The 17,352-nt window shown below is 37.8% G+C and overlaps 1 protein-coding gene across 1 annotated transcript; it reads left to right on the top strand.

Annotated features, from left to right (window-relative positions):
• Positions 1–15,537, top strand: fkbp4 (FKBP prolyl isomerase 4). The gene is made up of 10 exons (XM_053500802.1): positions 1–363; positions 3,495–3,639; positions 4,193–4,335; positions 4,418–4,538; positions 5,355–5,511; positions 5,676–5,766; positions 6,161–6,244; positions 6,340–6,525; positions 6,990–7,229; positions 14,490–15,537. The coding sequence occupies exons 1-10, from the start codon at positions 274–276 to the stop codon at positions 14,571–14,573; spliced, it is 1,341 nt and encodes a 446-aa protein (XP_053356777.1). The 5' UTR covers positions 1–273; the 3' UTR covers positions 14,574–15,537.
• The last annotated feature ends 1,815 nt before the right edge of the window (positions 15,538–17,352 follow it).

The following is a 17,352-nucleotide window of genomic DNA, read 5'->3' as shown; positions in this document are numbered from 1 at the left end:
TCCTTTCGAGTCACTCTGGAAAGTTCGCTGCCCTTCCTCCGAGTGATCAGTCTAGAAGCTTCTCTCAGCTTTTAAATCATCTCTCTCTCCGTCTTTACACATTAAATCAGTTTCTGTAACTTGACACGGACAACTCACTAGGCATCAGTTTTAAACCCCGAGCAGGACATTAAGTGCAGGGAGTGACACTTCAGCGAGTGAGCTGAGCCGCTTTCTGTTGCCGGAGGACTGCAGGACTGTCTTAGCCGTAAACTTACACATTTCAGTGCGAACATGACTGCAGAGGAAGTGTCACACGACGGCCAGAGCATCTCCACTGAGGGAGAGGACATCACTCCTAAGAAAGATGGAGGAGTTTTGAAGGTAAAATGACTTATTTACGGGCGTTTTTGTGTTTCACTAGGCCGGTGTGAGGACAGAGAAGCTAGTAGCATGGCAAGCGCTAACGTTAACTTTTCTCTACTTTTTCCTCCACAGTGCGTTATAGAAACGTGTGGATGCATGAAAAATTCGATTTTTACCTTCATTGTAAAGTGTTTAATTATCGTACATGATTGATAAATCTCCAGAAACACTGCGTTAGTCAGGGATGCTAACACACGCACACAGGGCTACCTAGCTAGCTTGTCGGCTTTTTTAACTGAATGACGCAAGGTGCCACTATAATTAGGGTTTAGCCACGGACCAAAGAAAGGTTAACTACATAAGTATTGCAAATAAAATATTAAAGACCCATTTTGCAATATAAAAAGTTTATTTTCACAGGCGTTGTGTTACTCAGGTGTCCGTTAAACGCTTCTAGAAATTTCCAGAGGTTTCTCGAGCGCGTGCGGACTTTACCTCATGAGCGCTGCACGGATTTAAAGGTGCAATAAGTGTTTTGGTGCCTTGATTTAGTTATGGAATATGAATCTAGGATTAAACCTCTGCATTTAAAACACTGTTAAATTGCTGAGATATGAAAATCCTTATCAGACTTTCAGTTCGGGTCTGTGTTGTTGTTGTTATTATTATATATATGTATATTACTATAACTACAAATATAGTTGCAAACAACCATGAGTGGGCCCAAGCACCTGCGCCATTGACTTCCGGGTGCACACACACCACCTGTGTGATTTTTAAATGCATTTAAATAGGACATACCAATACCAGTATGACATAATTGTAGAATAGGGGGAATTTTATTATAATGCTAAAAAAAAAAAAGCATCACACTGGTGTTATTCGATTTAATGTCACTCAATATAGTGTCATAAAGTTATTAACCAATTTTTACCATAAGTTTAAGGCATCGTCATGGCTGACCTATTTTAAATATCAAAAATCCCTTCATTAGTTTGCGTTCTCAGTGTCTTGAGGTCACATGGTTTGGTGGCAATCGTAAAAATTCCCTAGGAGGAGTTCATCAAAATCCATTGGGTGCGGATGACTCAAAATTATTGACTTCTACTGTATGACACGCACTTTGAAGTTGTCCAGCTTAGTTAGATTTATATGTGTGCCAGGGTTTGTATGTATACCTGCAAGTGTGTATGAGCTATGCTGCAAAATCCGGTGTGAGGGCCCCTGCCCCGCTTGATCTCAAGAGACCATTTTTTCACTGTTCACTTTGTACATGAGTACAATATCCCCAATGTTTTCAAATTCTTTTTAAAGATAAATGTATGATAGCTACACCCCCAAATACTCTGTGCATCTGATAAATCCTGCTTTTACACCTGTTTAAGTGCAACACCTAAAAAAGGTTAGATGTTTTAATTTAATTATAATAATAATGATAAAAATAGTTATCTAACACAACCTGAACAAAAGAGTAAAAATGTTCGGGTTATGCACCTTTTGTGTCTAAAGAGAAAACAAAAATATATAGTTTTTATATTAAAAAAGGAATGAACCGAAGGTCCCGAGCCAGAAGATTGATAGGGATTTTTTATCTATCAGCAATTTAATGCAGTGTTTTTAAGGCTTATTTCTAGATTGATGTTCAATAACCCGTCCAGGGTATGTGTACAAAACAAGAGAAACAAAAAAAATGCTTATTGCATCTTTAAACCATTTGCACCATGCAGCACTTATGAGTTATGAGAGTCTGCATGTGTTCGGGAAACATACTGGAATGTATGTTTTTGTTCTGATTGGTGTTTTATCTGTCACTTTATAGTCACAATACTTTGCAGGGTGTCCAAAAAAACGAAAAAAAAAAATGTTTTAGCATTTTAACATTCATCAAAACATTAGTTTTGATTAAAACCCATATAAAATCAATATAAAGAATAGGATGAAATAGTAAACATTATTTTCTAATGATCTTTCCTTAATGACTTTTCTGGACTTTGAATGCTTAATTTCCCCATCCCCGGTCCTGAAGAACTCCCTGTGCTGCAGGTTTCCTATTTTTTTCAGCTCGCAACACAACTGATTTAACTAATTACCCATGTTCGGCTGCATTAAAAAAAAAATAATAAAAAAAATTATGATTATGTTGACCCATTGCGACTTTAAACTGTGATATGTAATTGTTAAATGTACCATTTAGGCGAATAATAGTTCAGATGTTTACATTACAAGGATGTTAGCTTAATATTAATAATGTAACACTTCAAAAGTTATTTTTAAAAATAGAAAAATTGACAATCTCTACATAAACTTTTGAGGGTGTGTAAATTGCCTGTAATAAATTGCAGCCTTGCGTGATTAAAAGATTGCACAGGTCCATTTTTCTGCAATTAATTGTGCAGCACTATAATTAATAGTTGTTTACTGAATTGAAGTGGGTGTGGTAGAGCAAGACAAATTGTTCTCCAGGACTGTGCAACTCAACCTACTGGCATGTACAGAATTAAGCATTACCAAGGAGCATATGATCTTTTTCTGCATTTAAAAGCTTCTGCTCTAGCACATAGTCTCAGGTCCTGATGTGGTCAGGTGTTTAATGTGCACCTAACAATTGTTTTTAAAAATTGTTTGTGTTTAGGAATTGCCATAAAGAGAAAATGCATTAGCCAAAGTCAGGACCTGTTGATCAGCATGTTATATCCAAACAGTATAATCATGAAAAGAAGGTTCATTGTAACACAGATTGATGGTATATTAAGCAAAATCTGCAGAAACCTGATTAAACTGGCTAACAAAATGTGTAGGTGAAGATGTAGAGCGTATATTGTAAGTAAAAATACTCTATGCATATATAGTTATATATGCTCTTATTGGTTTGTGACTAGTTTGGACTGTCCAGGCTCCTGAAGTTCCTGAGCGCGGTGCTCTATAAAGTTCATGGCCAGAATTATGCTGTTAAAAACAAAAAACATAAATACTAGTACAAAATATTCGGATAATAAAACCACCTGACCCACCTTAATAAAAAATTTCACCTAATGGTCATTTAAATCTGTTATGTTCCTGTTTTTTATTTATAATAATACATTTTAATATGTATCTCGTATTAATAATGAATGTCTCTTATAATGCCACTTCTTTGAATATGCCTGTAGCTGGTGAAGAGTGAGGGCACGGGCACGGAGTTACCCATGACAGGCGACAAAGTGTTTGTGCATTATGTCGGCACTCTTTTAGATGGCACTCAGTTTGACTCCAGCCGTGATCGAGATGAGAAGTTCTCATTTGAGTTAGGAAAAGGTGAGTATGATGTACCTTTGAACTTGGCACAAAAAAACCTCAGCACAGAACTGGGATCCCATAAGATGTTAAAATAAAACTTTCATGCAATGTTTTTGTTTTTTCTTTTCTTTCTGTTAATGCTGGCATTAGAGAGCAGTCAGGCTTGTAGGACAAACAACACCGCAAATGTTTACTTGTTTTTTTTTTTGTTTTTTTTTAAGGGTGGGCAATATCACAAAAATATCATATGACGACTCTTAAAAATAACAATAACTAATAATTTAACTTAGTTGAATATGGATGCGACTGTATATAAACATGAATTCCTAAAGAACAAAGTGTGGTTCCAGTAGCCCAACCTTAATTTTGCTTTACTGAACTTCAAAAATAAAACCATAATTGTTCTACAGTTTGATACAAAACAAACATCACTTGTTGTTTATTCTTGTTAGACAGGAAGACACTCGGAAATGAATTAGAGGGTACCAGTAATTATTATTTTTGGTGCGGGAATGATTCGATAGTGCTTCTATTTTACTGTACATGTGCAAATGGCCCAAATGTCCTGCAGGTCAGGTGATTAAAGCGTGGGATATTGGCGTGGCGACAATGCGCATCGGTGAAATCTGTCAACTGATTTGTAAACCCGAGTACGCATACGGATCTGCAGGAAGCCCACCGAAAATCCCACCCAACGCCACCCTGGTGTTCCAGGTATCGTCTTGCTTAACGCTTGTGTTTCCCATGTGTACCAACACCTTTGCTTTTTTGTTTAACTCTTGCATCTGTGTGGCAGGTCGAGTTGTTTGACTTTCATGGTGAGGATATTACAGAAGAGGAAGATGGTGGAATTATTCGAAGAATCATCACTAAAGGAGAGGGTTATACTAAACCAAATGAGGGTGCATCTGTGGAAGGTAACACACACACACACACACACACACACACACACACCCAGCGAGAGTTAGCAGGGCTATCCAATTCCTTTTTTACAATAATAAAACTTATTTATAAACTCATTAATACTTATTTTTAATAAAACTAGTGTTGCAAATGTCACTCATTTTATTTTGTGGGTTTTTTGAAGGGGGGGGGGGTCTATTGAAGAAGCAAAGCAATTTTAATAGTTTTATTAAAAATAAAAATATTTATGTTTATTAATTACTTGGCTCTACATGACCTTTTGGGACCTTATTAATTCTCGACATGATGCTGATATAAGTTGTGTTTTTTAAATAGATAATATTTTAATAGGTCAGGCTTTGAAAGTAAAGAGCAGGAGTTTTATATTTATTTATTTTATTATTAAATTAAATTTCAGCAGTGTTCAAAATCACATTAATGAGAAATAAGATGATGCTGCAAACTTTGGATTTAGATTGCGATACAGTTGTATGCCGTAGTTCCAGTATTTTGCTTCGGCTAGTTGGTGATCTGCATGATGTTAGATATTAGCTGGGCTGTATTAGCATGAAAGTTTTGAAAGAAATGAAATTTGTGTATATTTATTTAATTTATTTCTTGAATGTTGTATAAGATCATGTTTTAATTATACATATTGGTGTACATTCTGGTCAGGTTGTATTTTTTTCTTTAAAAGGACCAGGAGTAGCAGTACCATTCATAGTAAATCAGGACTTGTATTTGTCTCACCTCATTGAGATTAGAACAGATTGCATTTAACTTTACAGAAGTAGACGGATTTTGCTAACATTGTTCTATTTGTGCTTCAGTGCATGTGGAGGGAAAGCACGAGGGCCATGTGTTTGATGATCGGGTTCTGAAGTTTGAGGTGGGAGATGGAGAGGGTCTCGACCTGCCACCCGGAGTGGAGAAAGCTCTGCAGGCTATGGAACAAGGCGAGGAATCCCTGTTCATTATCAAACCAAAGTAATTACTCTCTTAAGCTTTTGTCCCCTTTTAGTGCAACAATAACAAATATGGTTACTTCATGCTCAGGTTACTTATTCCACTATTTTTTATCTAAAATGTACTGATTTATGAGAACAGGGATTTGTTGTTGCCAATTCAGAGTTTTCTTTGTGTACTTTCAGATACGGGTTTGGAAGCGCTGGCAAACCCAAATTTAACATTCCTCCTGGTGCGACACTGCAGTACAAAATCACACTGACAAAATTTGAAAAGGTAAGTGAGTGTCCTTGAACATTCCTAAATGTACAAATGACACTTGGTGCCTCTCAAAACGTAGCTCTGCTTTTTACCATACTTTACATTTTCTATTCGTTGCTATGTTGAGAGGGAAAATTTGTAACACACAGCTTTTTAACCAATCGAAGAACTCCATCTTAGTGTCCAGTATCCTAATATTAGTTTTGATGTCCTATTTAGGCCTTAATAGCCTTATTTTGGTCAGGGTTTCAGAACCAGAGGATATCACAGGAAGACTTAACATTACAATTATTGGGCCATCCATGTTGTGTGCAGCCCTAGTTTACTAAGTAACTGTTGCTTCAAAGGCTTTTGAATATACAGTATTTTGTGTTTAAGTTTTTGTGTTTTTGTGTTTACTGCCACATAGGCTAAAGAATCCTGGGAGATGAACACCAGTGAGAAACTGGAACAGAGTGCTATCGTCAAGGGGAAAGGAACGCAGTACTTCAAAGTACGAGCCATGCATCAACATTTAAGATGTTTATCCAATTGATTTTTTCCGATTCCGAACTGCCTGTTAACCTTTCCTGACTGTTTGCGTTGTAGGATGGCAAATATAAGCAGGCGGTGGTGCAGTATAAGCGCATTGTGTCTTGGCTGGAACAAGAGTCTAACCTGCAGGGCGAGGAGGAAGAGAAAGCCAAAGCCCTAAGGCTGGCGGCTCACCTCAATCTGGCCATGTGCTATCTAAAACTTCAGGAGCCCAATCCTGCCCTGGAGAACTGTGACAAGGTTCGGAAAAGTTCATCTCTGTGAATCTGAAGCCTTGTATTTCACTACATATATTATGAATGCATATGGTGTGGCTATTACAAACAGTATCATTATATCACATAAAGCATTAAAGTAAACACTTTACTGAAGTTTACATTTTTTTTAAACAATACCAGGCTTTATTATAACACATAATTACTTTTATTAGGTTATTAAGCATGTTTATTTGTGAAACGCTGATGTTAGGTGAAAATATATCAGCATTATATGTTCATCAGCATATGTTATAGTCTGGTTTCAGAAACACTTTTTAACAAAGTGTTTGTTAATTTAGTTTATATAGTCATGGCGCTAGCTCTAACTGTTAAAGAATTGGCCCGAACCCCAAAATACTGTAGTCTAATCATTTCTCCTATTGGCCCTAAAATCCTGTTTAAAAATTTTTTTTCTGGTTTGTAACTGTTGTGATGTTTTCTTCATAGGCACTGGAACTAGATGCAAACAACGAGAAAGCCTTGTTTAGACGAGGAGAAGCCCTGTTTGTGATGAAGGAATTCAGTCGGGCGAGAGGAGACTTCCAGCGTGTGATAGAGCTGTATCCGAACAACAAGGCCGCGAGGAGTCAAGTACTACAGTGTCAGAAACACATCAAGGAGCAGCACGAAAAAGACAAACGACTCTATGCAAACATGTTTCAAAAGTTTGCAGAGAGGGATGCTAAAGTAAGCGTGTAAAGATGATGTGACTAGATCTTAACTGCTCTGTATTCACAACAGACATACATTCATATGGATGACATGTATTTTATCCATCCATCCATCCATCTATCAAATAGATATGTAGATGGGTGGTAAATACTGTAAAAACGCGTATCAGGGGTTTTTGTTAGCCGGCAATGACGTTTTTTGACTAGTATCATTTATACATGGTGCGTTCAAGTCAAACTTTTTATTGTGTAGAGTAAAAGAAAAAAATCCCCTTTATCTTTAAATATTGTATAGTTGGGTTGTAATCTGTACATTTAAAGATATTTGTGAACAAAAAATAATTTGGGGGAATGTATGATGAGTAATAGAACACATCAAGACGTTTTTTGGAATTTTGGTCTGTCTGTCAGTGCACGCATTGCGCAAAAACTACTAAACGAATTTTAATGCTTTTAAAACACAGGCTTTGTTTCATCGCAATAATATTAGGAGTGATAGTAGGACTTTAAATGTTGGGACTATGATGGGGAAGGCAAGAGAGTTGGTTGATATGATGCAGAGAAGGAGGGTGGATATACTGTGCGTCCAGGAGACCAGATGGAAAGGTAGCAAGGTTAGAAGCTTAGGATCAGGGTTCAAATTGTTTTTACCATGGTGTGGATAGGAAAAGAAATGGAATAGGAGTTATTCTGAAAGCGGAGTTTGTGAGGAATGTTCTAGAGGTGAAAAGAGTATCAGACAGGTTGATGAGTATGAAGCTGGATATTGAAGGGGTGATGTTCAATGTTGTTAGTGGTTATGCCCCACAGGTAGGATGTGAGTTAAAAGAGAAGGAGACATTCTGGAGTGAGGTTAGTTGAAGTGATGCTGAGCATCCGCAGAGGTGAGAGAGTGGTGATTGGTGGAGACTTCAATGGACATGTTGGGGTAGGGAACAGAGGTGATGAAAATGTAATGGGCAGGTTTGGTCTTCGGGACAGGAATGTAGAAGGACAGATGGTGGTGGACTTTGCAAAGAGGATGGAAATGGCAGTAGTAAAAACTTTCTTCCAGAAAAGGCAGGAACATAGGGTGACATATAAGAGTGGAGGCAGAAGCACTCAGGTCGACTACATCTTGTGTCGACGTTGTAATCTGAAAGAGTGACTGCAAAGTGTTGGTAGGGAAGAGTGTAGCCAGACAACACAGAATGGTGGTGTGTAAAATAACCCTGGTGGTAAGGAAGGTGAAGAGGACAAAGGCAGAGCAGAGGATGAAGTGGTGGAAGCTAAGAAAGGAAGAATGTTGTGTAGCCTTCAGGTAGGAGTTGAGACAGGCTATGGGTGGTCAGGAGGGGCTTTCAGTTGACTGGACAACTACAGCCAATGTGATCAGGGAGACAGGTAGGAGGGTACTTGGTGTATCATCAGGTAAGGCAAAAGTGGACAAGGAGACTTGGTGGTGGAACGAGGAAGTCCAGGAGTGTATACAGGGAAAGAGGCTAGCTAAGAAGAAGTGTGACACTGAGAGGACGGGACAGAGTAGACAGGAGTACAGGGAGATGCAGAGTAAGGTGAAGGTAGAGGTGGCAAAGGCCAAACAAAGAGCATATGAGGACTTGTATGCTAGATTGGATAGTAAGGAGGGTGAGGCGGATCTGTCCTATTACAGGAGGGTAATGGGAAGATGAAAGAAGTACTTTTAAAGAGTTGATGAATGAGAAAACGAAAGAGAACAAAGAGTAGAAGAGGTGACTGTTGTGGAGCAGGAAGTAGCAAATATTAGTAAAAGTGAGGTGAGAAGGGCGTTAAAGAGGAGGAAGAGTGGAAAGGCTGTTGGTCCTGATGACATACCTGTGGAGGTATGGAAGTGGTTAGGAGAGGTGGCAGTAGAGTTTCTAACTAGTTTGTTTAACAAGATCTTGGAGAGTGAGAGGATTCCAGAAGAATGGCGAAGAAGTGTATTGGTGACGATTTTTAAGAACAAGGGAGATGTGCAGAGCTGTGGCAATTACAGAGGCATAAAGCTAATGAGCCATGGGAAAGAGTAGTGGAAGCTAGGTTAAGGGCAGAGGTGAGCATTTGTGAGCAGCAATATGGTTTCATGCCTAGAAAGAGTACATCGGATGCAATATTTGCTTTTTGATGCTGGTGGAGAAGTACAGAGAATGTAATAAAGAGTTGCATTGTGTGAAGGGTTATATGACAGGGTGGCGAGAAAGGAGCTGTGGTGTTGTATGAGGAAGTCTGGAGTGGCAGAGAAGTATTGGTGCAGGACATGTATGAGAGCACTAAGACAGTGATCAGATGTGCTGTAGGTGTGACAGAAGAGTTCAAGGTGGAGGTGGGTCTGCATCAAGGATCGGCTCTAAGCCTCTGAGTAATTCCATCTCAAATCAACCAATGAAAGAGAAATTTTCCACCATCACCTCTCAGATTTTGCTGATTTTTTCACCAATTGTTGATATTGCCATGAAAATAAAAACCCCCAATTTTTTTGTCCCAACTCCCACTCGTTAAAAAATGGCAGCCATCTTAATTTTTGGCCTCAAAGTGCTTTAAGACATGCCACGCCCCTTTTTGAAATCCTTTTTTCCTTGATAACTCACTTGCTATATGTCATATGGAGATGAAACTGGGTATATTTATGTAAGTTTTTATGTAGATTCAGATTCTGCAATCGGAATTTGGCTATCTGCTGTGGTTATGGAGATATTTCTAAAAAAACATTTTTTGGGGGTACCCCTTTTCGACCCCCCAGAACCCAAGGTCTGCATGTATATATGTTACTCAAAAAAATAGGGGTTACTTCACATCACCTTATCTTGAAAATAAATAAAAACCAGGGGTGTGTTATGCCCTGTTTTATAAAAATCATCAAAAATTAATTGTCCAGGTTTTGCAAATGTTTTACGATTTGATACACATTTTATATACAGAGAATGTACATGGATCTACACAATAGGCCTTATCTATCAGTAAATGTGTCATTTTATGGTGGTACATGTAAGATACATGTATCACTGTCAAACAGTATCCTGTAACTGAACCATTCAGGTTCATACTGATCAGAAAGTTGAATTACCTCCAACCAACTCCATGAGTGACCTCGCACTCAAGGAACTTGGTGATTGCATCATCTTTTTTTTGGTGCTAATTAAGTGCAGAAAAACAAATGCAGGTGAGTGTGTTTCATTTATGTTAATTTATTAACTGAAGCTTTCCAATGTAGTTTGTTATCTTAATCACAATCTGATTACAAAGACTTGATGGCAAAGCTTGTCTGTTCTTTGGATTCTCGTGACTATATGTTGCACAGGTGTGAGCAGTGCCCCCCTAAATCAAAACTATCTGATTATCTTGATTAGGGCAGGGCAATATGGCCAAAAATATTTATCACGATATATATTTGAAAATTTGCGATAATGATATAACTGACAATATGATTGACACGAGACAAAGCAGCTGTTTGTATGTGCATTAAAGCTATATAAAATTTTACCAGTGCAAATGCAAATTCCACACCACTGAAGTTGCACCATTTTTACAAACCAATTCTGGTTCATCTGTTTCATTCAACGATCCGCTTTCGCCTTTCTTATTCTCCGCCGCCGCCAAGCTTTTTCCGCCATAAGCGTTTGAAAACAAAGGCACTGCACATGCGTGTTTTACCCATATTCTATCGCGATATTTCATTTTCTTATCATTGCCTAACATTGTACCGGTATTACCGTGAAAGGTATATTATGGCCCAGCCCTAATCTTGATGGTATATTTAAAAATGCTGATTTGGACCCAGATGACATTGTTCAGTTCAAGCAGTGGAATTCATTATGAGACTTTGTGAAAAATGTGACCCCTGCACAGCTCATCACTATACAGCCAAGGCCCAAGCTGCTTATTTGAAAGAACTGAACGAGAAACTTCCCATTGGAAAGGAGGCTGTTATCCTCATAGATTTTGCAGAATGTTATTTTTTATTTGTCAGGATGCTGTTCAAGGTTTTCATTGGGATACATCCCAGGTGATTCTGCATCCTTTCGTGGTTTACTATAGGGGTGGTAGTGAAAACGATGGTTCACTAAGTTGCAAAAGTTTTTGTGTTGTCAGTAATGAAAGGGAACACAATGCTATTGTTGTTCACAAGTTTATTAAGGTTCTCATGAATCCACTGAAAGTTCTTCTACCAAATTTAAATCATGTGCATTACTTCTCAGATGGTGCAGCCAGCCAGTACAAGAATTATATATATTTTTTTTACAAATTTTTGGAGGCATTTCCTATCAAAATAACTTTGGTAGCTACAAAGTGCATGCCTTTCCTAGTTGATATTATTATTATTGTGTCACTGCAACTTGACAGGTCTCGTACATGTACCTTTTTGTCTTATTCTTGTGGGCTTTGTTCTTTCAGAATCAGATACCCAGGGTGATCAAAAAAAAACTGTGATTAGTCCTTTTAGTGTAGAGAGATGAATAACGTCATTATCAGTCTTTGACTAGACATGCATTACAGAAGAATTTGAGGTAACTTTTACTTTGAAAGGAGCAGATTTTATGAGTATGCATTAAGTATTCTTCAGATATTGCAGTACATTTCTGTGTGTCAAATCATTTAATGTTGCAAAACCTGGACAATTAATTTTTGATGATTTCTATAAAACAGGGCATAACACACCCCTGGTTTTTATTTATTTTCAAGATGAGGTGATGTGAAGTAACCCCTATTTTTTTTGAGTAACATATATACATGCAGACCTTGGGTTCTGGGGGGTCGAAAAGGGGTACCCCAAAAAATGGTTTTTCAGAAATATCTCCATAACCACAGCAGATAGCCAAATTCCGATTGCAGAATCTGAATCTAGATAAAAACTTACATAAATATACCCAGTTTCATCTCCATATGACATATAGCAAGTGAGTTATCAAGGAACAAAGGAATTCAAAAAGGGGCGTGGCATGTCTTAAAGCACTTTGAGGCCAAAAATTAAGATGGCTGCCATTTTTTAACGAGTGGGAGTTGGGACAAAAAAATTGGGGTTTTTTATTTTCATTTCAATATCAACAATTGGTGAAAAAATCAGCAAAATCTGTGATCATGTGGTGGAACCCTCCGGTTGATTTGAGATGGAATCACCCCTCTTTTTGTTTGCTCTGGTGATGGACAGGATGACAGATAAGGTTAGACAGGAGTCTCCATGGACTATAATGTTTGCAGGTGACATTGTGCTTTGTAGCCAGAGCTGGGAACAGGTGGAAGAAAATTTGGAGAGGTGGAGGTATGCTCTAAAAAGCAGAGGAATGAAGGTTAGGAAGACGGAATACATGTGTGTAAATGAGAGGAACCCAAGAGGAACGGTGAGGTTACAGGGAGCAGAGGTAAAGAAGGTGCAGGACTTTAAGTACTTAGGGTCAACGGTCCAGAGCAACGGAGAGTGTGGAAAGGAGGTGAAAAGGCGGGTGCAGGCAGGTTGGAATGGGTGGAAAAAAGTTTCAGGTGTGTTGTGCGATAAAAGAGTATCAGCGACAATGAAAGAAAAGGGGCACAGGACAGTGGTGAGACCAGCGATGCTCTACGGCTTAGAGACAGTGGCACTTGAAGAAAAGACCATAGGCCGAGTTGTAGGTAGCAGAGCTGAAGATGTTGAGGTTCTCCTTGGGAGTGACAAGGATAGATAGAATCAAGAATGAGTTCATCAGAGGGACAACCCATGTTAGATGTTTTGGAGATAAAGTCAGAGAGGCCAGATTGAGGTGGTTTGGACATGTAGAAAGGAGAGATGGTGAATATATCGGTAGAAGGATGCTGAGGTTTTACCTGCCAGACAGGAGGTCTAGGGGAAGACCAAAGAGGAGATTTATCGATGCAGTGAGAGAGGACATGAAGTTAGTTGGTGTGAGAGAAGAGGATGCCGAGGATAGGGTTAGATGGAGGCAGATGATTCCCTGAAAGGGAACAGCCGAAAGACGAAGAAGAAAGATGATGATCCCCTTATGTTCAGTCTTGTACGTCAATATTTGCATTCACCTACATACAATGTCTGACATCTTCCCAGTATTGTGTAGGTTCCATTTGTTGCCACCAGGGCGTCTCTGGCTTCTTAGGGCACGACTCAACAATACCTCTCGTGGTGTGCTGTGATCACTGGCACCAGGATCTTAGCGATGGATCTTTTGGATGCTGTGGGTTGGGGGATAGGGCATTCATGGGTTTGTCCAGATTAAAATCTGAGGAATTTAAAGGCTGCATCAACAACCTGTAACGCCTTTCTGGCTATGCCTAATACGCAGCAGGCTCTGATGCCCTGGTTGTTCTGACTTATCTATTGTAGCCAGCGTTTCCTTTTTTTTAAATTAATTTGTGCTAAGTTGGCTTTTCTGTTAAATCAGACAGGACAGGCTGGCCTTTGGTCCTCACAGACATAAGTAAACCTTTGATGCACATGATTCTGTCACAAGTTTACTGGTATCTAATTGATAATCAGCATAATTCAATTTATGTTTGGGCATTGGTGGTTCAGTGGTAGGTTTCTTGCCTGCCATGAGGAAGGCGTGGGTTGGATTCCTACCCAAAGCCTAAACCGCTGGGTGAAGCGCCAGTCCCAAACCTGAATAAAACGGGAGGGTTGCATCAGAAAGAGATTCGGCATAAAACCTGTGCCAGACTGTGCACAGCTCAGATAGTTGGCTGTGGCGACCCCTCGACGGGAGCAGCTGAAAGACCAACAACGTTATTCAGTTTATCTAGAGGTGGTGTTTAATGTTGTTTCTGATCAGTGTTTATTAAATGGGATCATATAATCCAGACCTAGCAGGGATTTTGCACAAATTAGTAACTGTTTTCATCTCTCTGCTGGGAAAATTGGTACATATAGCACTTTCCCAGCATTTCTGGTTGTGTAGACGCCAAGTTAATGATATGATTGAACAAATAAAATGCCAATGGTTTAGAAAACCAACCGCCAGATGTGTCTCAAGGCCGAGCAGTGACGTCACCTGCGCACATTCTTATACACTTTATCCCATGAAAATGTAAAGTTAACCCAAACCAGTCCAGCCTGCCTTAATTGTTCAATGCTTTAAACAAGATGAATGCTGTACATGAACATCTGTGTAAAATCTGTTTTTGACATCTCTCTTTATTTTTGCCTAAATTAAAAACATAAACAAACTCATGGTTTACATCCGATTCACATCCTGAAGATCTGCACATACTGTTATAATCCTGAAATACTGTAAATAATTGTCTTCTTTTAAAGGCTGTGTTTTTAAGAATCTTTTCCCCTTTCTTTTTGCAGAAGGAAGCCGAACAGGCAAAGAAAGAGAGTGATGGCTCAATGGAGATCGAGGAAAATGGTGCCCATGAGCAGACTGCAGCATAAATGAGTTACTTGGGATGCTTTTGTTTGTCTAAGTTTTTTTTTTTTTTTTTTTTTTACACATTTTTCTTTCTTTTTTTAAAAAAACTGTTTGTTCCTATGAAATGAGTGTGTGTGTGTGTTTAGGTGTGAAGTTGAAAGTCTGATTTGTACAATACAGAATGTTTGTTTTTGTTCCTTCTCTCTTTGCCGCACTGGCATTGGCACTGTGTGATTAATTTGTGGGTTTGTGTTCGTGTGAGGCAGCTACTTGGCCCGTCTGTGTACTTTTTCGCTGCTATTCCGCATGAAGGTGCAGAGTTGAAGCCTGTAACACTGAATGGAGATCTGCTCAGTAAATATTAGGCGGTACTGCAGCCTCCGGTTATGGGCCTGTCCCTGATAGTGCTACTTAACGATGTAACAGAGCACTAGTACTAAACGGATAAAGGCATGGAGCTCAAATGTTTGTCATGGCGACACGACTGTTTTGTTATTGATTCTGGTTGTACACAATTGATAACTGTTTTTTTTCGCTACATTTTTCACTTCGCTGTCCATAAAGCTCTTAAACTCCTATATATAATTTTTTTTTTTACATAACTGGATTATTATTATTTTTTAAACATTTAAGATGAGTATACAGGATGAGCTGTTTATCAAATAGAACCGCCATGGTTGACTTGCTCGTACAGTTGCTATGTTTTAGGCAGTCGAAGAAATTAATCCAGACTTCTGTTCTAACCTACTACTGGTGTGTTAAAGTGCATGTGTTGACTCCGACAAGGATTCTGAGCTCAGATGGGGGACATCTTGAGCTGAGGTTGTAAAAAAAATATGAAAATGTTGTTGTTTCTTAGGAGTCCATATGCTACTTGTACTGGTTTGTTTGAAATGCATGAAGGGAGGTGGGAGAAATGTGAGCTGTTCTGTTCTTTTGTCACTAATGCTCCAGTGATGTCAAATAAAAGAATCTAATAAGCTCAAAGCCTGTTGTAAATTTTCTTCACTTCATATCAAATTTAGTTGTTTGTACAGTTGGAATATGTTATTTAAAAAAAAGACCTGAAAATGTTTTTTTTTATTATTATTTCTAATGAGCAAGTGAGAGAAGCAATGAAAAACTGTAAAATATAAGGAAGAAATTCTAAAAAAGTTACAAAATAGTAAAAATATTTTTATTATAATTAAGTTATAATGAAATTAATAGTGTGATTTATTTAAATAAATTATCATGTAAAATTAGTACAAGGTGGGGTTTAGATGTAAAATAATAAAGTAAAATATAATGCTTTAGTGACTTTATCTGAAAATAACCATTTTTATCTCAGCCATTCCCGAACTTCAGAAAGTCCTTTTTGAAATCAGAAGTTCTTTTGCTGCCAACCATTTAATCACAACTCGACTCAAAAATCTCAACTATGAGATGAGACATATATGAAGTTGGAGTTTTACCAGATATTTTTGTCAAAAAATTCCACATAATTTAATTATGGCTTTGTTTATTCAGTTCTGAATATTTTTTTTCATGTAAACTTAATATATGTACTTGTATATGCTTATTATAAAAGTTATATACACAGAGTAAGCTAAAATGTATACATTTATAAATATTTTAATAATATATACATTATATATTGATATATAGTATTATTATATTAATATAATATAAATCATACTCTTTATATGATTTTATGTTTGTTTATTGTGAACCTTTCATTACTGCCCACTAGGGGGCTGCTGCCACCATTTTGGAAAACACTGATTTACACTTTTGATAATGCAATGTGCTTTGGTTAAGAATAAGAATAATATATGAAAGTTTCTAAAATTATATTTTTATTTTTAAAAGTTGGCTTAATGTTATATTGGCTCGCTTTAAACTTTTATCCTTTTTTATGTAAAGCATTTTAAGACTGTTAAGCATGTATAATGTAAATTATTCTTTATTCATGTTGTTTTTTATTTAAAATTGATGTTGTGTAGGAAGTTGTTGCCTGCTTTTGGTGCTATTATAGCAAAAGTGCCTAAACGGTTTACCCGTAAAATCCACATTCGGTTGGAGTGAGGATGCTTTCAGGAAGCGCAACTGGTTTATCCACAGTATTACTTTAGACCATTCACATTCTCACCAGTGTTTTAATTATATCTTATCGCTCAGAATCGCTGCTTATAGATTCCTTTCTTACTTAAAAAAAACTGTAGACACCAGCAGTTTAGTTGTAGTGACGCCTAGGGCAAACAGTATACATTTGACAGCTCTTGATATCAAGTTTATTTAACATATTCAGAATTACATTCCACATTCTTAGGTTTCATACAATATACACTACCACACTACCACCTTCTAATTCTATGGCCTTACCAGATTTTTTATTTTTTCAATTTTTTATTATCCTGAATATGCAGTCATCTCCTTTGAACAGTTGATATTGAGATGTCAATCGGTGTCTGTAACTTATGGTCTGTAAAATCTTCGTAACGGCTCTGTCATCTGAGGCACTGTTCGTTAATTACCCGAGTTACTTTGTTAAGTAACTCTACATTAACTTCTCCTCTGCAGCAGAGGTAAGTTTTTTTATATTGCAATGGTCTTATGAGGACCAGTTTCATTATTTGAGAGCCATTTCGCAGGATTTCACATCTCCCACTCAGGCCCTCTACTCATAGATACAAATTAAATCGGTATAGATTTTATACCTAAAGAGGGAAGATTTCTAAAGGCAGCTTTTAATGTCAGTGTTTCTCTGGAACAACAGGTGGTGCTGTAATTTTAGAAACCTGCCCTTCGTGGCTGAAAATC

This window comes from Clarias gariepinus, chromosome 7 (genome assembly GCF_024256425.1).
Source record: "Clarias gariepinus isolate MV-2021 ecotype Netherlands chromosome 7, CGAR_prim_01v2, whole genome shotgun sequence".
NCBI classification, from domain to species: Eukaryota; Metazoa; Chordata; class Actinopteri; order Siluriformes; family Clariidae; genus Clarias; species Clarias gariepinus.
This window is presented reverse-complemented; position numbering and strand designations above follow the sequence as displayed.

Excerpts from the sequence above, each read along its gene's own strand:
- fkbp4 (XM_053500802.1), top strand. The coding sequence starts at position 274 with ATGACTGCAGAGGAAGTGTCACACGACGGCCAGAGCATCTCCACTGAG. Across the intron at positions 4,336-4,417 it reads ACGCCACCCTGGTGTTCCAG|GTCGAGTTGTTTGACTTTCA; the intron begins GTATCGTCTTGC and ends TCTGTGTGGCAG. Across the intron at positions 5,767-6,160 it reads CACTGACAAAATTTGAAAAG|GCTAAAGAATCCTGGGAGAT; the intron begins GTAAGTGAGTGT and ends ACTGCCACATAG.